The sequence below is a fragment of the Ceratotherium simum genome, chromosome 21, assembly GCF_057802395.1.
Source record: "Ceratotherium simum simum isolate JZ-2026a chromosome 21, ASM5780239v1, whole genome shotgun sequence".
Taxonomy (NCBI): domain Eukaryota; kingdom Metazoa; phylum Chordata; class Mammalia; order Perissodactyla; family Rhinocerotidae; genus Ceratotherium; species Ceratotherium simum.
The window spans coordinates 46,077,374-46,098,645 of record NC_141920.1 but is presented as its reverse complement, the minus strand read 5'-3'; the positions used below and the strand labels follow the sequence as shown (position 1 = coordinate 46,098,645).

At 39.6% G+C, this 21,272-nt stretch overlaps 1 protein-coding gene across 2 annotated transcripts; it reads right to left on the bottom strand.

Annotated features, from left to right (window-relative positions):
• Positions 1-1,319: 1,319 nt before the first annotated feature.
• NAA20 (N-alpha-acetyltransferase 20, NatB catalytic subunit) lies at positions 1,320-20,189 on the bottom strand. Of its 2 annotated transcripts, XM_087445678.1 has the most exons (6): positions 20,081-20,189; positions 12,047-12,071; positions 8,950-9,040; positions 8,104-8,239; positions 2,237-2,382; positions 1,320-1,753 (listed from the first exon to the last, which is right to left on the bottom strand). In XM_087445678.1, exons 1-6 carry the CDS (start codon positions 20,131-20,133, stop codon positions 1,668-1,670), a joined length of 537 nt encoding a protein of 178 aa, XP_087301804.1. In that variant the 5' UTR covers positions 20,134-20,189; the 3' UTR covers positions 1,320-1,667. The 2 variants fall into 2 exon arrangements, with proteins under 2 accessions (XP_087301804.1, XP_087301805.1); XM_087445679.1 differs by lacking the exon at positions 2,237-2,382.
• Between the last annotated feature and the right edge of the window lie 1,083 nt (positions 20,190-21,272).

The window sequence follows — 21,272 nt, the reverse complement described above, 5'->3', positions numbered from 1 at the left end:
AAACAGTATATCATGAAGATTGTTTTTCACCCACAAGGATTATTAGCAAATTTATTATTTGCAAATTTAATTGGGCAAACTTATTATAAAATTTGCAAATGTCTTGTTCACCCAAGGGAATAACAGCTAGTCAACATGTTACTAAACCATATCTTGAAAATAAGATACAGTGTTTGAGAGCAGAATAAAATAGGACTAATAGGATAAAAGGCAAACCTGTTTTCAGTGTCACTGCTTTAGTCACTGGTCCAGTGTCAACAACTGCTGGGCTATCAGACAGATAGGTTCTGACTGTTGAGTACTGAGGTCTGGCTAGTCAGGAGGAACATTTGTGAATTTAATATCCTTTGGCCAAGTGTGCAGAATTGAAGGGTGAGATGAAAACAGGTCAGAATGCTAATATAAGTGACTAATCATAGCGTCTTCCTAGAATTCTGTTTATGTTGCATGTACGCATGAGAAAAAAACTTAGTGATCACATTCCCAACGTAAACTAGTAACACTTTCTGGCAAATGCCAGTGTGAAATGCATGAAGTTATTCTCTCATGGGAGAACATAAAGTATTCATTTTTCTCTCACTCTCAACTCCAGCCAAATAAGTCCTTTCCAGAGTAAAAGCTTTGTAATAATCATTTCCATGGGTTTTTCTTTAGCTATTTCTTTTATTCACTGAATGTTTTCAGATGTTACAGGTGATGAAAACTATATAATACGTGGCTGGCCTACAATACAGTTATACGGCCTTTAGGAATTAGGTTTCTTTCTCCCCTTTAAATAAACCTCAGCATCTTTTTATATTTTGAAAGGCAAGATTTAAGCAAAGTCTCGTATGTGAAACAAGACAAAGAAAAGATCTGGGACTCACAGTATGATAACAAGTAACTGTGAAGAATTTACTATGCAATAAGAAGGAAGCTTAAGCATGCTGGGCAGGGACTGTTTCAGGTATGCATTTAAAAGATGCTTTACAGGGGCCAGCCCAGTGGCATAGTGCTTAAGTTCGGCACACTCCGCTTCAGCAGTCCAGGGTTCGAGGGTTCAGATCCAAGGCACAGACCTATACCACTCATCAAGCCATGCTATGGTGGCGACCCACATACAAAATAGAGGAAGACTGGCACAGATGTTAGCTCAGGGTCAATCTTCCTCAAGCAAAAAAGAAGATTGGCAACATGTTAGCTCAGAGCTAGTCTTCCTCACACACAGACACGCTTTACATATAAATCAAATATTTAAGAGAAACAACATATCCTAAATGATGCTTTCTCAATCCTGATTTAGTTTTATAAATGACCAACAAACTTCCAGAAAACACTCATAGAGTCAACAGTGCATTTTATTATACATCTTAGATCTATACATTTCATATATGATTTTAAAGCTTCAATTAACAGTTCAATACAAAATAAAAAATGTATATGCATCAGTGGTTCTCAGGCACAAAATTGAGGAGACTGGAGTGAGTCTTTTCCCTAGCATATAGCTTTAGTAGGTATGATATTGCTAACTGGAAACAATGAGATTTAAAGTTTAGAACCTGCATTTTCTTGAAGTCTTTAAGACCTAAATGATTACTTTTCTCCTAATAGAGGTCCAAGATCATCCAATGAAAATAATATTGTCTATAAAATACCTGGAGCATCAGCCTAAGAACCACTGCCCATGGTTATTCAATGTCTTCGGGCCTTACAGGATGAGGTAATGGTATGATGGATTTCTTCTCAGTGTCCCTGGAAAGTGCTTTCCTCATATCTGTTAGGAAAGAAAGTTTAATGTAACTACCCAAATATCAAAACATTTTATATCAAATTTAAAGTGAATAGGTAAAGTTCCCATAAGAGGTTTTGTCCCCACTTTCACCAGAGTCTAAGAGAAATGTCTTCAGTAACTGAGACTCCCAATCACAAGGAGACCAGACGCTAACCAAACCCCAGCTGGGATTCAGCTCTTCATACAAACGTCCTTTTGACAGAATTTTAGTAAAATAACATGACTGTAACATAGTAAAATAATAACTGACAGTAATTAACCATTGGTTAGTTAATATAAGTTAACTACTGGTAGATTCATAAAAGCAGGTTAAAGGAGATTTAAATATTATAGCTCAAATTTAAAACATTAAGTCCAAAAAATATGACTCTTAAATTTATTAAAATAATTGAAAATTTCAGTCTGGAGAATGAATGTAAATGTTTTGGCTTCCTCTTGGGGACACTGCCACAGAAGGGAGCTTACCATAAGCATCCTCATCAGGCTCCCCGTTGCTGGCTGAATAGTACTCTATGACCGTCCTGTATACACTGTAGCCCAACTGCTTGTACATGTTGACTGCAACTTGGTTAGATACTCTTACAAAGAGATCAACAAAAAATCCACCCTTTCTTTAAAACAAAAAAAAAGGAAAAAGTTAGAATGTGAGAAACCCTAGAAAATGATACATTTTTTTTTCTTTGAAGAAGATTGGCCCTGCGCTAACATCTGCTGCCAATCTTTCTTTTTCTTTTTTCTCCTCAAAGCCCCAGTACATAGTTGTGTATCACAGTTGTAGAGTTGTAGCTCTTCTATGTGGGATGCCACCTCAGCATGGCTTGATGAGCAGTGAATAGATCCGCGCCCAGGATCCGAACTGAACCCCAGGCCACCAAAGCGGAACACATGAACTTAACTGCTACACCACTGGGCCCGCCCCAATAGATACATATTTTCAAAAACGCTTGTTTTTATTTGCTTTGAAGACTATTCATATAATGGTAGTAAAGAACCTTGTAACTGATTACATCATAAATCAATCTTTTAATTGCTGAGGATTTATGGCAATTATTTTGCGGTACAGAAAGACAACTTTCTGTTTGCATGCTAATATTTCAAAACCAATAGATGTTTTCTTAAAAGATAAAAGCATTCGATTTTTTTTCAATTCTGCTCCTTGGCTTAAAAAAATTGCCGTATATTTTACATTATAGTAATTGATATATTCATTTTACCAGTTAGTCATACAATATTTTCATCCATATGTACAAATTAAAGATTTTGAAGCAAGACCAGTGTGGCTATGGCCCAAGTACTGGTCACAGGATACTGGTCACAGCCCTGAAGCCCTCAGGTCCCTCTGGTCAGTGACAGCCCCTCCCTTACCCAGAAGTTTCCACATCTCAACTCTTGTGATCATTAGCTCCTTGCTTTTTGCTGTGGATTTACCACCTATTATAGTTTAGTTTCTCCTGTTTATGAACTTTATGTAAGTGGAATCATCCTGTATTTATTCTTTAGTGCTCTGTCTCTCTCAGTCAGTATTGTGCAAGTCAGCCTCGGTGTAGCTGGAGCTTGTTCATTTCACTTTGTTTAGCACTCCGCTGTATGGATATATTATAAGTTGTCCGCAGTCCTACAAACATTTCCAGTTTTTCCTACCACAAACTATGCTGCTATAAATATTTTTGTCGTGTGTCTCATGGTACAGTACTTAAAGTCGACAGCTAGGAGCGTCATCATCACTGGCTCATAGGGGTATGCACATCTTCAACTTTACTAAGTAATGCCTGTTTCCCAACCTGCTTGTACCACCTTATACTACCACAGAAGTAGGTAGGACTTCATTCCCACAGTACCAAGGCTTGATGCATCAGACATTTTTATTTTTGAAAATCTTATGGTATAATGGTATCTTAGGGTAATTTTAATTGGCATGTCAAATTACTAACAAGGCTGAATATAATTTTGTTGGCCATTTAGATTTCTCATTCTGTAGTCCTTATTGGTCTTTCACGTATTTTTTCTTTTTCTCCCCCAAGCTGTAGTTCTCTGTGTATTCTGGATATTAAACATTGTGTAAAGAATGTTGCAAATCTTTTTTCCAATTTTTGGCTTGGCTTGTCATTATCCTTATGTATCTTTTGATGAACAAAGTTACTTCACTTCAATGAAGTTAAATATATAAACCTTTCCTTTACAGTTAGCACTTTTTATGGCTTGTTTAAGAAGTTCTTTTCTACCCCGAGGTCATAGAGACACTCTCCTATATTATCTTCAAAGGTCTCTTTAGTCCTGCTTTCACATCTAGGTTCTTAATAAATGTGGAATTGTGTATGGTAAGGTAGTAATGTGGGAAAAACTTCTCCCATATGGATATACACTTGTGCCACCACCTTTACTGAAAAGTGGATCCTTTCACCACTGAACTGCAATTGCCTCCGCTGAGATGTCAAAATCCATGTCTTCCCAGGTCTGTTTCTCAAATTGTGTTTCACTGGTCTAGAGAACTGCTCCAGCACTAACACACAGTCAGTCTTACTATAGCTTGATATCTGGAGGGGCAATCCACCCATTTTGTTGTTCAAGAATGTCTTGTCTCTTTTTGGCTCTTTCCATTCCCCCTGTAAGTTTCAGAATCAACAAGTCCCACAAAAAATACTTGCGATTTTTACTGCAGTTACACTGGTTCTGTGGATCAATTACCAGTTTACTATATCAAGTCCTCTATGCCACAGAGGTAGTTTCTCTCTCCACTTGGATAGGTCATCTTTAACATCTCAATAAAATTTTATAAACTTCAGAGGTCTTGCACAACTTTTGTTAGATTATTCAGAAGGCCTTAATATATTCTGATGCCAATGCAATTGGCATCTTTTTCTAAATTTTACTGTTTGTACAGAAATGCAGCTGAATTTTATACTGACTTTATATCCAACAACTCTGCTTAACTTTTATTAATTCTAAGCATTTATTTGTAGATTCTTGTGGGTTTTCTATTTGTACAATCTTATATGTGCTAAATAACAGTTTTGTTTCTTCTCAAACCTCATATATTTTTCTGGCTTTACTGTGCTGTCTAGGATTTCCAGTAAATTACCAAAGAGGGGCTGACTGTAGGTATCCTTGTCTTGTCCTAGATTTCAAAGGGAAAGTATTCAATGTATCACCATTGATATTTACTACAGGTTTTTTGTAGATATTCTTTTTTCAGGTTAAGGAAGCTCTCCCCTTCTATTTGCTAGTTTGCTGATATCAAGAATGAATACTGGATTTTATCAAAGCATTTTCTGTATGTACTGAGATAATTGTTCTCTTTTAATCTATTAATATGGTAGAATATATTTACAGACTTCCTAATTTTAAAACAACCTTCCCCTGATATATCATCCTTTGTATGAATTGCTGGATCCATTTTGCTAAGATTTTTCTGGGAATTTCGCATCTATAATGAGTGAGATTTTCCTTTCTCATATTTCTTGTCAGGTTTTATCAAGGTTATCCTAGCCTTAAAAAATAAGCTGAAGAATGTTCCCTCTTTTTGTGTGAAAGTGAACTTATAGTCATTATTTCTTAAATAGTCAGTAAAATTAGCCAGAGAAGCCATAGCTTTTTTTGTGGAAAGATTTTTGGCTACTGACTGAATTCTTTAAGGTAAGGGTCAACTTGCAACCTATTTTTGTACTGCTCTCAAGCTAAGAATGGCTTTTTTACAATTTTAAAGGGTTTAAAAAAAAAAACAGAATATGCACTAGAGACCTTAGGTAGCCCGCAAAGCCTAAATATTTACTATCTGACCCAGAAAAAGTTTCTTGACCTCTGTTCTATACCCTTAATCAATTTTTGTTCTGATGGTTCTATCAATTAGAAAGATACATGTTCAAATCTCCCATTACGATGATGATTTGTCTGTTTCTTCTTATGGTTCTGTCAATTGTTGCATTTTTACTTTGAACCGATGTCACTGGGTACATAAAATTTTTAATTATTACATCTTCCTGATAAATTAAATCTTTTATCAATATGCAGTGACTCTCTTACTCTGGTAATTATTGAAATATAATGTGACTATTGTTAAATTAAGTATACCAACTGTCTTTTGGTTAGAATTTACATAACAAAAAATTTCTTTACTTTCAAAAATCTTGCTGTATCTTTAATCTTTTCACATATTTCCTGTAAACAGAAGACAGTTCTAACAGTATTTGTCCTTTTTTTAATTTTATTTTACTGTCATAAGAACACTTAACATGAGATCTTCCCTCTTAATAAATTTTAAATGTACAATATATTATTGTTGACTGTAGGTACAAGGTTGTACAGTAGACTCTAGAGCTTATTCATCTTGCTTAACTGAAACTTTATGCTCGCTAATTAGTAACTCCCCTTTCTCCCCCTCTCCCCAGCCCCTGGCCACCACCATTCCACTCTATGAATTTAACTATTTTAGATATCTCATATAAGTGGAATCATGCAGTATTTGTCTTTCTGTGACTGGCTTATTTCACTTAGCATAATGTCCTCAAGTCTTTGTCTTTTAACTAGAGTCATTACTCCATTTAACATTTATTTTTGTAATTACTGATAATATTTGGATTCATAGCCACCATCTTTTTGTTTTACCACTTTAATTTCCTTTCTCTTCTCTTCTTTTGAATTGATTTTTATCATTCCATTTTTTCTGTTTGAAAATTATATACTGTTTCTATTTGTAATGTATATTTTAAAATACATGTATGTATGTATGTGTATATATAGGTATACACACACACACACCCATACAAATAAAAGATCACTTAAATCTTAGCAACTAGTCTAAAGTAATGAAGGTTTAGAACTTGGAAGGGAAGGGAGCTTAGTGGTTTTCTTCTCCAAGAGATAATCTATCCTATAAATACATTAAATCATATGTGCAAGGTCATAGCTAATTTCCTAACTCCCCATCCACTATATAATAATGCCAAATACTTTTCAACAAGATATGCCATTAACAAACATATATAAACTATAATCTTGCTTTAAATTTTCTCCTCTTCCTTATTTAGTCTAGGGAGAATTTTTAAAATTCTTAAAGACTAGAGTTGACTTCTTTTTCAGCTAACAGTATTTCCTCTCTTTTCTGAATGAGCTCAAGTTCCCCTTGCCCCCACTTGGCTCAGAGCATTTTCAAGCTAAAGTTACTTCTTTATAACTTACCTTTATTAAATCCATTAATTAAGTGGAAAGGCTCAAGAGCCCTTCCCAGCTGCTATTCCTTTTCCTACAATACTTCTAGGCATTTAGAGTAGAGAAAAAAGTGGCAGGTTGACAACTACTTAAATTCATACACACATCTCTTATCTCTTCTAAAATGGGAGCTGGCAGGAGTCGTCTTCTCTGTTAATTACTATATTACTTTTATCTCACATGATGAAATATACAACTAGTCTTTTTAAAAAAAATGGCATATTTTGACAGTTCCCAAACTATGCACTGAGATGCCCCAAGGTGCCCCAAACTCACACAGGTGCTGTATGATATTTCAAATGTTTGGTGCCCCAAACTCAGAGGTGATGTAGGATATTTCAAATGTTTGGGGAAAACAAAGACAAACCTTACATTTCAGACACTGGCAAACTACTAGTTTGATGTAGTTCACAAATGGAACATTACATCACGCTACATTCCTTTTGATGACGTAATAGCTTTATGAAGCCAGGTTTCTGGCAGTTCCTATAATTTAAAAAACCCATTACCACATGAAAATCAATGTGAAACAGGAATGCAGGTGGTTGTATCGAATCTGTTTCCAAGGTTTGAGAAGTCATGCAATGCCCAACAGTTGCACACATCTCATTAGTACGTAACCAGTTACTTAACAATGAAATAAAAATATTTTTTCTTTCAATTTATTTTTTTCCAAAAAGCTCCTAGATTGTTAGGCCATAAATACTTATTAAGCAGTTAAGACATAACTGCTTAAGACTAAACTTTTCTTTTGGCATAGGGGCACTGTAAAAAAATTAGTGAGATGCCAAGGGCAAAAAGAGAGAATTTGGGAACATCTGCCATAGTGGCAAGAACACTAAAAGAAACCTTAAGGTCTTTGATTCCATCAAAACCCAGCTTATAAGCCTATTATGGCAGGTCACTCACTTTGAACCTCAATTTTCCTCACTGGTAAAATAGAGACAATAATACCACTCTGAATATGTGACAGAATTGTCGTGAGGACTACTGGAGGCCGAAAATGAAATTCCTGTAAACTGTAAAGTATGACAGATATTCAGACTGAAAGAAAGAAAATCTTATAAATGTTCAACAATCATCAAATGATCAAGGCTCATAAATTATTTGAAAAGCACAAATCTCACCTTTCTGAAATCTCCTCTAATAACTCCATAAGTTTAGCAGCCAAACCAAGGCGTCGAAATTCTGGGGCAACAGACAGAGCTGTGACGTGCCCGTGCCATTCTTCCCTAGCCACTGAGCCTTCTGCTTTACCCATAACTGCCAACAAAAGATTCATTCAATAATTAAACACATGGATTTACAAATATATAAAGAATTACTGTTTGGTACATTTTTATTACAAAGAAACTAATGTTTCTTTGTACTTGTAAAACTACTTAAAAAGTTTTAATTTTTAAGTAGTACTTAAAGTTATCTAGCTAATGGTTATTAGTGCTTTTATTTGAATTTCACTTGTAAATATAATGCTAAATCTGTTGTAGGATCAGAATTAGAAAGTTTAAAAAGAAAAGAATGATACACTAAAAACACAACTAATTCGGAACACAGAACCAGAATATGTACTTTTTAAAATATCTACATTTCACGTAGGTATCTGTGTATGTACACATAAATGAGACAATCTACAGCTCAAATTCTTGTTAGTAATGCTACTAATTCAATGAAGATGCTACAATCCTTGCATTATGGACCAAATAAAGCACGCAGAAATTTAACATAAATATAGAATGAAAGATCTAAGAAGACTGAGACCATGTCTGTCTGGTTCACTGTGGTATCCCCTGGGCCTAGCACAATGCCTAAAACATAGAAGGGATCAGTGAGTTGCCAAATGGTTGAAAAGGAAATAAAATTGTAGGCATCATCATTATAATTCCAATTCTGTAATCAGTCTAAAACAATCAGTTGAAACCTATATTAAAATCTTAACTACCTATCCAAAATAGTACTAGTAGTATTATACTTACTATAACCCATTAACTCTCCACCAGGTGCCTCTGCAACGATGAAATACTCTGGCCAGTGGGCAAGGTACTGTAAGTAAAAAGGAATCCCATACTAGAGTCTTGTTAAGGAGTGCGAAAAGCAATAAACAGTAAAAAGTTCTTCATGAAAGGGATATATTTTGATGAAAGTTTCCTTTAAAAACTATATTGTTACTTTATCCCCAGCTCCATATATGTATGATTCCTATATCCTATCATTACATAAAATATTTAGGTTAGCACTAATTTTTAACAAAATTGCCTAAACATATAATCTCAGATGTGAAGGAGACAGCGCCATCTAATCAATAGAGAACCAGGACTCCAGGTTTCCTCTATAACCTGTTTCCCTCCTGATCACACTGTATCTAAATCTCTGCACAGCTCTGTCATCACCTGAGAGTCTTATTTGTTCACTGTCTCCCCTTAGAATTTGAATGCCATGTGTGCTCTAGCCCTGGTGCAAGACTCATTTTCCCATAACTGCACTGGAAAATTAATGACTAATTCCTACTCTAGCTTCAGCTACGAGATTTTGAAAATAACTTTAAAATTTAAGTACTTCCAGAGGCAACTTAATTACCCACTTATTCCCCTCCACTGATTCAAATTCTCCATTTCTAGTAATGCAAACAAAGGCTGACTTAAAAGTAAATGCCTGAATAATCTGCTTATTACTTAACTCTTCAACCCTGGGTGTCCTTACTGACATGAACTCATTCCTATATTTCTTCTTAGTGTAAGCTTGATGATGCAGTTCTATGAGGAGACACCATCAGTCATACATTAAAAGAAAAAATTCCCGGAAAACCTGTTCAGTAGTAAATTCTTCAAATTCTCTTCTGAAGGACAGCCATATTTTGATTACTCTTCAAATATAACCCTTAACATGGCAGGACAGCCAGTCTTCCTCCCACCCAGCCACAGACACCATAACTGTGTCTCCTCCGGCTAATGGAGGAGCCCGACACACCAAATCATCTATCACTAAGACCTGGCAGGTTACTTTCAAACATGGCCTCACCTGGATTATGGGACTTTTACTGTAAATTTTAAGTGTAACTGGAAGCACACCATATAAGTTGATTTGTATCCTAATATTTTCCCTTATTATACAGTGAAAATTGTGTCATTCAAAATTCTATTTTTTTTTAACATGAAGAGGGCTTTAATCAGTCATAATTTTTAAAATACAAATGAAAACTTTGGGGATTTTTTGCTTTTTCCACTCACTTTGTTTCTGATATGCAGCCCTACTGTTGCCTATACCTATAGTTAATTTTTACTGCTGTATAGGATTCCACTGTGTGAACAGACAATTTAAACGCCCTGTCTCCTGACAATGGACATCTGGGTTATTTCCAGTTTCTCGAAAAACTGTTTTAAATCCGTCATGAATACAGCATAATTTATGTAACTATTTCCATATTGTTATGTGTGAATGTTATTCCAAATTTTTTATATAATAATTTTGCAATAAACATTTCTGTAATGACATAACTAAGGGGTTAACAAACATTTTCTGTAAAGGGCCAGACAGTAAATATTCTAGGCTTTATGGACCATATGTTCTCTGGTGCAACTACTTAAACTGTGAAAGCCATGGACAAAGACACAGGCAATATGAAAATTATTCAGCATGACTGTGTCCCAATATAACTTTATTTACAAAAACAGGCAGTGGACTCAGGTTTGCCAATCCCTGACATAACTGCCTCTATTATTTTCAGCTTCCAGGAAACGGAATTACTAAGTATTAACATTACCAAAATGCCTTCCAGAAAGACTGTAGCAGTTTATATTGTCACTAGTAATTCATGAGAATGCTCCTCTCACCTCACCCTCATCAGCACTGAGTTTTTATCTTTTTTTTTGCTGAGGAGGATTCACCCTGAGCTAACATCTGTGCCAATCCTCCTCTATTTTGTATGTGGGTCACCGCCAGAGCTTGGCTTGACAAGTGGTCTAGGTCTGCACCCGGGATCTGAACCCATGAACTCGGGCCACTGAAGCAGAGCACACAGAACTTGAACCACTGGGCCACGGGGCTGGCCCCTTATCATTTTTTTTAATCCTTGATAATTTGATAGCTAAAACATGGCATCTCATTCTGGTTTTAATTTACATGTCTTTTGACTAGTGAGACTGAACTCTTAATATGTTCATTAACCTCCTATATGCCCTCTTTTATTAAATTATTAGTTAATATTACCCTCCTATCCACCTGCAACGGCCATGGGACATAACCTAGAAATCCAACTTTGTGTTTTAAGCCACTGAGAATGTGGGGGTTGTCTGTTAGTGCAACATAACCCAGAATACCCTAACTTCACACATCTTTGCCCATTTTTCTATTGGGGGGCATGATAGATACTGCTAATTGTTACCCCAAATCCTTCCTCCCTTTAGTAACAAACCCCGATTTAAAGCTAGGCACATTCCCAGACATTCCTGTTATAACTAGGTAAGTGGGGCACGAGGCAGGTGCTGGTCAACGAGATACAGAAGGGCTGCATGTTATTTCCCAAAGGTACCCCTGAAAGGGATGGACACTCTCACCTCCCCCTCTGTTGCCAGTCAGGAACATGGCTGTGATGCCATTTGCTCTGACAGAAAGCAAATGGCATCTAGGACATCTAGGACAGGAAGGCTAAGGCCACCCTGGGAATGGCAGAGTGGTTCAAGTGCAGAGCCTGGTTGCTGATGACTTCATGGAACCACCACCTGCCCTGGACTGCTCGTCACCTCCAGGCTTCATTCACATCAGACAGAAATAACCCATTTTGCTGAAGTCACTGCTTTTTGTTTTATACAGCCATATTTACTACTGAGGGACAAAGTTGGCAGGGGAGGTGTATTGTTATAGATTTATATGAGGTCATTATATTAGCAGCTTGTCAGGCAGATTTAAGACAACTCTTGTTCCCAGCTGTTTTTTTTAAAATTGCTTTCAATGTTGCTTATGTTTCCTGACCTACAAGTTTTAAAGATTTTCAGCATTTGTCTATTTTTTTCCTTTTGTTTGTCCATTTTCCACACTCTCAGTAAGCCTTCATTTAACTTTTTTTAAAAAGGATACAGTTTCTGTAAGTGGATCCAAGTTACTGAAAGAAACAACAGAAATATCAATAGTAAGTGATGTTTACAAACCAGTTTAAATGAGCCCATTACAATTAAAAATGATATGCAGAAGGAAAACAAAATATGCTAAATCCACAATTTTAAAACCAACTTTAGGGCTAAGGAAGATGATTTAAACTACCTAATGGCCATAATGATCTGTCACAGCCACTATAAAGATACCTATACATTTTCACTTGACTGCTGCTTCTTTACAAATTACTTTATAGTTAATAAATCTACAACAAAATCTTTCATTCTCTAAATGGCAATAAATTGTTAATGGGACTGGGGACCAACCAGGCACGTAAATCTCACAGACAGAAGGTAAAACTAGCCCGCTGCAGTATCTGACAAGGGTCCTCCCAGCCTGTCTCTGGGCCCTCCCTGACAACTCCTTGCTCCTTTATTCCACTCTCTAAATGTGGGCTCTCTCACGACACAGGTTTTGCTCCCCACTCTTCTTCTTCTACAGTCCCACCTCCCCTTCCCCACCACTCCCAATCCTATACTTTCAATTCTGTAATTTTGGAGGAAGCCTCCCAGATGTGGCTCTGGTGCTGCTGAGCACCTGCCTCACCAGCATCTGAGGACAACACTCCCAAATCAGCATTTATTTCTTGAAATTCACCTCCACTTCCATCTACAAAGAGTTCTGCCCCTCACTTTCCTATTCAATTAACGGAACCAGTATTTTGCCAGGCTCAAAACCAGCTACAGCAGTTCCCCCTTATCTGCAGAGGATATGTTCCAAGACCCTCAGTGGATGCCTGAAAGCGTGGATGATACTGAACCCTATATATACTGTTTTTCCCTACACATACATACCTATGATAAAGTTTACTTTATAAATTAGGCGCAGTAAGAGATTAACAACAACTTCTCTTTGGCATATCTGAATTGCCAGGATCACTACTCTTGTGCTTTGGGGCCATTATTAAGTAAAACAAGCACTGTGATACCGCAACAGTCAATCTGATAACCAAGGTGGCTACTAAATGACAGGAGGGTGGTGTATACAGCATGGATACGCTGGACAAAGGGATGATTCACATCCCAGGTAGGACAAAGCAGGACGGCACAAGATTCTATCATGCTACTCAGAAAGGCACACAATTTAAAACTTATGAATTGTTTATTTCTGGAAATTTCCATTTAATATTTCCAGACTGCAGTTGACCGTGGCTAAACTGAAGCCACAGAAAGCAAAACCATGGATGAGGGGCGACTACTGTACATTCAACTCTTCCTCCGATTCTTCTTTGGGACCCTTAACAATGCCCAACAGTCATACTGCATTTCTCTAATCCAGCAGTTCTCAACCTTTTTGGTTTCAGAACCCCTTTACACTCAAAAATTATTGAGGACCCCAAAAAACTTCTACTTATGTGGGTTATTTCTATTGATAGCTAAGATTTTTAAACATTTATTCATTTAAAAATAACAAGTCAATTACATGTTAATAACTTTGACATATAACATTGTATTAGTTTCAGGTGTACAACATGATTCGACACTTGGATATACTGCAAAATGATCACTGGTATACATCTAATTAACATTCATCACCACACAGAGTTACAAAATTTTTTTTTCTTGTGGTCAGAACTTTCAAAATCTACCCTCTTAGCAACTTTCAAATATATAATATAATATTATTAACTACAGTCACACATTGCTTAACAACGAGGATACATTCTAAGAAATGCATCACTGGGCAATTTCGTTGTTGTGCAAACATCATAGAGTGTACCTACACAAACCTAGATGGTATAACCTACTACACACCTGGGCTCTTATAGTATACCCTATTACTCTTAGGCTACAAACCTGTACAGCATATTACTGAATGGAATACTGCAGGCAATTATAACACAAGTGTTTGTTTATCTAAACATAGAAAAGATACAGTAAAAATATGGTATAAAAGATAAAAAATGGTACTCCTGTACAGGGCACTGAGCATGAGTGGAGCTTGCAGGACTGGCAGCTGCTCTGGGTGAGTCAGCGAGTGAGTGGTGAGGGAATGTGAAGGCCTAGGACATTACTGGACACTGCTGTAGACTTGATAAACACTGTACACTCAGGCTACACTAAATTTATAAAAAATATTTTTCTTTCTTCAATAATAAATTAACCTTAGTTTACTGTAACTTTTTACTTTATAAACTTTATAATTTTTTTTAACTTTTTGACTCTTGTAATAACACAGCTTAAAACACATTGCACAGCTGTACAAAAATATTTTTCTTCTTTATATCCTTTTTCTATAAGCTTTTTTCCATTTTTTATTTCTTTTTTTACTTTTTAAACTTTTTTGTTAAAAACTAAGACACAAATACACATATTAGCTTAGGCCTACACAGGGTCAGGATCACCAATATCACTGTCTTCCTCCTCCACATCTTGTCCCACTGGAAGGTCTTCAGGGGCAATAACACACATGGAGCTGTCATCTCCTATGATAACAATGCCTTCTGGAACACCTCCTGAAGGACCTGCCTGAGGCACTTCTTGAGGTGTCACTCCTTTCAGAAATATGTCCATAGTGGTTTGCCTGATTTGTTTCTTTTTTTCATCACAGATTTTCTTGTAAGCAGATAATGCACCATGAACATTCCTCTCTGTTAAACAAAACCTTTCAGTGTTAGGGTCCATGTTTTCAAACTTTTTAAGGAGTTTGTTGAGGTCTGCAAAACCTTCTACTAAACCCTTCACTGTGAATTTTCTTGGGGGGTTCTTTTTCTTCAGCAGTTTCCTTTTGTCTTGCCTCTTCTTCAGCTATGCATTCCTGTTCCAGTTAAAACAACTCATTAGTCGATTCCTCAGGAACCACCTCTAGGAGCTCCTCAATGTCATCCTCAGCCACATCCAGGTTAAAGCTGTCTCTCATCTCACCCACAACCTTGTTGATTTTTGCAACCTCCTTATCCTTGGCAAGTCCTTTGAAGTCACAGACGAACCTCTTGAGTGTCTTCTTCCAGATGCCATTCATACACTCCTTGGTGACATCACCCCAAGCCCAAGCAAGGTTCTTGATGTAGTCATATGTTGTAATCCTTCCAGAATTGCATCCATGTCTTCTCAGTGTCTTCCTCAGTTGCAAAAGTAGCCTGAGAAAAGGTCCTTCTCAGGGAGTAGGCCTTAAAGTTGTTGTAACTCCTTTGGTTGGATCAAAGATAGCGTTTGGAGGGAGAAACACTGCTTTGATATTAGGATGAAGACCATCAAAAAAAGGAGGTTGTCCTGGAGCATTATCAATAATAAGCAAAACCTTGAAAGGTATGTTATTCTCCAAAGACTACTTCTCCATTTTGCTGGCATAGCAATTCAGGAGGGCATCTTGAAAGAGGAGCTGGGTTGTCCATGACTTCTTACTGCTCCTGTAGTACACTGGCAGTGTGTGCTTACTGATATGCTTGAAGGCCCTGGGGTTCTCACTGTGCTAGATCACAAAGGGTTTCAATTTGTAGCCTGTAACATTGCCCCCAAGCAAGACTATTATCCTGTCCTTAAAAGCCTTGAAATCTGGCACTGACTTCACCTCCTTATGGATGAAAGTCCTTTCAGGCATCCATTTCCAGAATAGGGAAGTCTCATCCATATGGAATATTTGCTCTGGCAAGTAATTTTCCTCCCCAATGAGCTTATCTAGAGTTTCCAAAAATTCTTCAGCTGCCTTCACATCAGCACTCGCAGACTCACCACTCACTTTCACATTATGTAATGAATAAGATTCTTCCATCATTTAAAACACCCAGAGCTAGCAGTAAATTCAACATCGTAGTCAGGTCCAGCGTTTCCTTTCAACATCACAAAGTTTTTGCTTTGGCCGTGTTGTCATGGTGCTGAGAGGAATACACTTCTGTGTCTGGTCTTCAATTCAGGTCATCAGAAGTCTCTCCATGTCTGATATAGGCCCTTCTCGCATTTTTGTTAGTCTCATTACCTTCAAGGAAGCAGATCCTTTAGCAGCTTCAGTCACTTTGTTCTTGTTCTTCAAGATCCTAGCTATAGTGGAATGGGACACGCCTGACTGGCAAGTAATAACCATCACTGATTTTCCACCTTCATAGTCCTTAATCACTTTTAATTTCATTTCCAGGTCAATTACTTGACGTGGCCTCTTACTGGCAACATTAGCAGTGGATTTTGTACACTTAGGGGACTTGATGAACAAAATAACTGGAGATTAAATCAGAAACAAGGAAATGATGTAATTAAGAGATGCAGTAAACACACAACGTATGAGGCTGCTACCGGCGTTAACAGGGCATACTGTTTTACAGTAAACTAATTTTTTTTAAGTAGAAAGAGTACACTCTAAAATAATGATAAAAAGTTTAGTATAGTAAATATATAAACCAGTCACATAGTCCTTTATTATCATTATCAAATATTATGTACTGTACATAATTGTATGTGCTATACTATTATACCGGCAGCACAGTAGGTTTGTTTACAGCATCACCACAAACATATGAGTAAAGCGTTGTGCTACAGTATGATGGGTATGATGTCACTAAGCAATAGGAATTTTTCAGCTCCATTATAATCTTATGCAGTTCACTGTTGACCAAAACACCATCAGGCAGTGCATGACTGTACAGTCACCATGCTGTACATCACATCCCTATGACTTATTTATTTTATAACTATAAGTTTGTACCTTTTACCACCTTCACCCATTTTGCATGAATAACTTTTTTTTTTAACCAAAAAAATCACTATTTTCTAAACCAAAAAAATTTACTGACAAGAATGGCAACATTTTAACAATTTTACAGATCTTTTTAATGTCTGGCTTAATAGAAGACAGCTGGATTCTCATATCTGTGTCTATTATGCTTGCTGTTGCAAGATCACACATCTGGAAAACTCCACTGTTCACTTATGAGAGAATGCAAGTGGAAAAGGCAAAAAACTACCTTAGTATTATCATGAAAATCTGACCCCGCAGAACCCCCAACACAATCTTGAAGAGCCCCAGCCCACATCTGGAGAGTCACTGCTCTGATACACTGTGGGAATTCACATTCCCACACTTTTCAATGACTATTTTATATACTCTCATCTCACCTCAACTCTCCAACAGGCCACCCCCTTCTCCATCTCAGCTGCTTCCTATTCACAAAGAAAATACAACAGAAAAAAGAAAGCTTCACCAGGTCCCACCACGGAACCCATCCACCTAAAAACATTTGCACCCATACTCTACTTGCTCTTCTGTAACCAGGCCTGGCATTCTGGTGAGCAGATCCCACCACCTCTCACTACCCAAGACCCTGCTTCTGCAATTCTCACTCTCCCGGAAGAGATGTACAAATGTGCTGCACACTTAGCCATCAGCAGCTCTTGACATAGTTCCCCACTCCCTCTGCTTCTGAGACCCCACCATCAGGTTTTCCTCCCACCTCACTGGCCCCTAGGTCTCCTTTACTCTAATACTGATTGCCATAGGGCACCATCCCGGAGCCTCTTTTTTTCTGTCTACACTCACTCCATCACTGATGTCACCTAGCCTCCTGGTTTTAATACCATCTACACAGTGTTGACCCCCAAATTTCATCTTTAGCCCAGACCTAAACTGGAGACTCCCATGCCCAGAGGCCTGCCTGACTTCTCCACTTGGGTACTTCAGTACACTTGGCAGAGAAGCCCAAGTCCTATGATGCCTCTCCAAGATCTAGTCCTTTGACTCTGACCTGGTCTCCTGACACGCCCACACTCACTCTGCTTTGGCCACACTGGCCTCCTCCTCCTGTCTGAAAGGTATCTCCGCCTGGAAGTTCCCCTGACCCCAATACCCACATGACTCACCCCCTCACCTCCCGTAGGTCTTTCTTCAGTGACACCTTCCCTGAACACCATACCGAAAGCTGAATCCCCACTCACTTCCTATTTCCCTTTTCTGTTTTCATTTTTTCCTTTGTACCGAACACTAAGTTCCAAATGTTATATTTTATCTTGTTTTTCCCTCTAAAATGTAAATTCCATAAATACATCAATTTTTTTTCTGTTTTGTTCACTCCTGTGTTTCTAACACTGGTACATAGTAAGCATGCAAATATTTTCCCAAGAATAAATGAAATATTTTTTAAATTAACTGCAATGTTTCTACATCCACTGCTTCTTTCACTTGATCTTAGCCAAAAGGCGGAGAAGCGATCCACTGCTTCTTTCAATTCCCACTGCAACACCCTAATCCTGTGATTCTCCGCTTTCCCTACTGAAGTGCCCTCATCAAAGTGAGAAATAAGAGAAAATGGGAAGAGGCGCTCCCTCACTAGCATATTCTGAAGAGGCCTTAACAAGCTAGATGATTCTTTGAAATCTAATGTTTTATTATAAATGTTCATGGTTATTTTCCTTCTTCTCTACTCATTTTTGCATAAAATATTATGGGTCCCTTCCTACAGCTTCAGTTAAAACTAACTCTCCAAGAGGCTTGGTCTTGTCTATTCTTGAAGCTTCAAGGCACTCTGTCACCTCCCAGGCCTGCACCTCCCAAACCCAAGCCTTTGTCAAGTCATCGTCTCTGGGCCATTGCCAAGACCTCCTACATGGCTCACCTGCCTGGTACACCTCCTCTAATCACCCCCCATTCCACACACCTCTGTGGTGAAGAGCTCAGGCTCCAGAGCAATGGTTCTCAAAGGCCGAGAATTTCATTTCCAAAGCATTCCCCAGTGTCCGAGACCACTCTTTAAGAACCAGTGCTCTAGTGCCAATCCCCTTCAGTTAGATTCCTTGCTTCACCCACTCCCACCCCAGGGGTCTACCACCTGGGGCAATTCACTTGAGCTCTCAGTCCCTTAGTTTACTCATACGTAAAATGGGGATAATGAGAGCACCTACCTCACAGAAGCGTGTGGATTAAACGGGTTATTACAGGGCCAGTGCTGGGCAGGGTGAGAGCTCAACACAAGTCGACGAGGTTATGCTGCTTCTACCGGGAGACCCAATAGGAAATTCTTCCCACAGGATCAAGCCTAAACCCCTCAACAATGGAGCAAAAGTCCAGTTTCACCGTCTTCTCTGACTGCTCAGTTACAGACACCCACCACTCATCCCCCAGACGTGTGGCCACACCTCCAGCTTTCTCACCTTCAAGCTGCTTCCTTCTCCAGAACTTCCCTCCTTGTCACCATCAACACTTTATTCATCCTTCTTCCTGGCTCATCCCCACTTTGAAACGTTTCTAGCCACCTCATCTCAAGTTCTTTCCATCCTCCTGACACTCGAATCTGAACCCTTGGTCCTTAGTTTTCACACTGCCCGGCTGTCCTGACAAGTGGATGCGGGAGGAGAGAGATGAAGCCCAGACACAGATCAAGTGAGGAAGCCAGTGGAGCAAAACGCTGACGTGACCGTAGACGTTCACGGTGAAGCTATGGTCAACTCTACGTTCAGAACTTTTCATGATAAGATGTTTTCTTAACAAAAAAAAAGTACCTGCAAGTCACAGGTCCTAACTCAACTCGGGCTGAAAGAAACCACACACGGGGGCCTCCACCAGCACGTGCCTCCCGCCCCGACTCCTCACAGGAGAAAACGCCCAGGCGGCGCGTCCACAGGGAGCGAACGCACACGAGCGAGACAGGAACCGCCGCGGGGCCGCGGTCCCGACGCCACTTCACTCAGACGCAAGTCAGCTGTCACCACCAGGGGGGCGGCACAGCGCACAGATTGCCAAACGCGGAGCTATCAGCTACTGACCTCGCCCCGCCCCTGCGGCCGCTCCGGCCGCTCCCACCTCCGGCCGCCGGCGGAGGCGCCCGCGCGCTGCCCCGCCCCGGCCAGCACGCACGCCTGCGGGACGCAGTCTGCGCGCCTCGGCCAAGGTCAGCAGGGCCGTCCGCGCGTCCGCCCCGGCCTCCGACCCTGCGGGCCCAGGGAGGCGCCAGCGGCCACCAGGCGGGGGTGGCTCCCGCGGGCCCCGAGCGGCTGAGGGGCGCGGCCCGAGCTCCGGCCTAGTGCGCGCCTCACTCACATGTTGTTGAAGCGGAACAGGTCGTCGCACGTGAAGGCCCGGAGCGTGGTCATCGCGGCGCCGCAGCCGCCGCCTCGCCGCGACCCTGTCTCTGTCCGCCCCGCCGGAAGTCGTCGGGGGGGGGGGGGGCGGGCGCCACGGGGCGGGGCGGGGCGGGGCGGGGTACTGCTTCCGGGCCACGAGTTGCTCGGCAACCAGAGCGGCGACGCAGCTCCCTCTGGCGGCCTGAGTCAGGAATTGCCAGACCACTCCCGCAAGGTCACCAGGGTCTTCACCGCCCGCGGAAGGGACTGGAGAAAGGAGGCAGTGTGATCAGCTAGGAAGGAGACTAAAAGCTGCCTGGGATTAGGAAACCAAAGCAGAAAGCGAGGTTCAGGACCACTTGCGTCCCCGTAGTAAATGAGAAAGGAAGTGGAGAGAAATGGGGGGATTCGTGGTCCAGAACGGCCCGATCCAACTCTGAGAGCCCTGTATGTGATCTCAGATTTTCTCAGACCACGTTTAAAAACAGAAAAAAAGGTGAAATTAATTTTAATAATTTATTTTACTCAGTGTATGCAAACTATTATCATTTCACATGTAATCAATAGAAAAAGTATTAATGGAATGTTGTACTTTTTTTTTTTTTCTTTTAGTACTAAGTCTTTGAAATTTTGTGTGTATTTTGCCTTTGCAGCATATTTCAGTCCGGGAGATAAACTGTCATCAGAAGTACTTGTTCGGTAATTAGATTTTATAAAACGTATGGTTAAAAGTAGATTCGCATACGCAAACGTTCCAGTCATGCTAAGTTTTCAAATAACTGAAAGGAATATCAGTTTTCAAATTTAAACTTAAATTAAATTTAAATAGAGTTATAAATTCCATTCGTCAGTGGCACTAGCCGCACTGCCAGCACTCAATAGCCATATGGGTAGAGGCTGCCACGGTATTGGATGGCCCAGGTCCAGAGGCTAAGAAATGAGCATGTCCTACCCGCTCTTGAAGGTTTTTTCTAGTTGCCCCCTTTCTAAGCAACTACTAAGGAGGTTTTGGGGGACAGGTTGCATTGATCAAACCAAACCAAAGAACTCCTCAGGAAGTTTAAATTCCAAGGGCCTTACATCTTTAACTGCCCTGGGGCCCAAGTTGCTCCATGGGAACTGCTCAGCAGCCCCTGCCCAGACATGTGGCCCAGGTGTGGAAGGAGGAG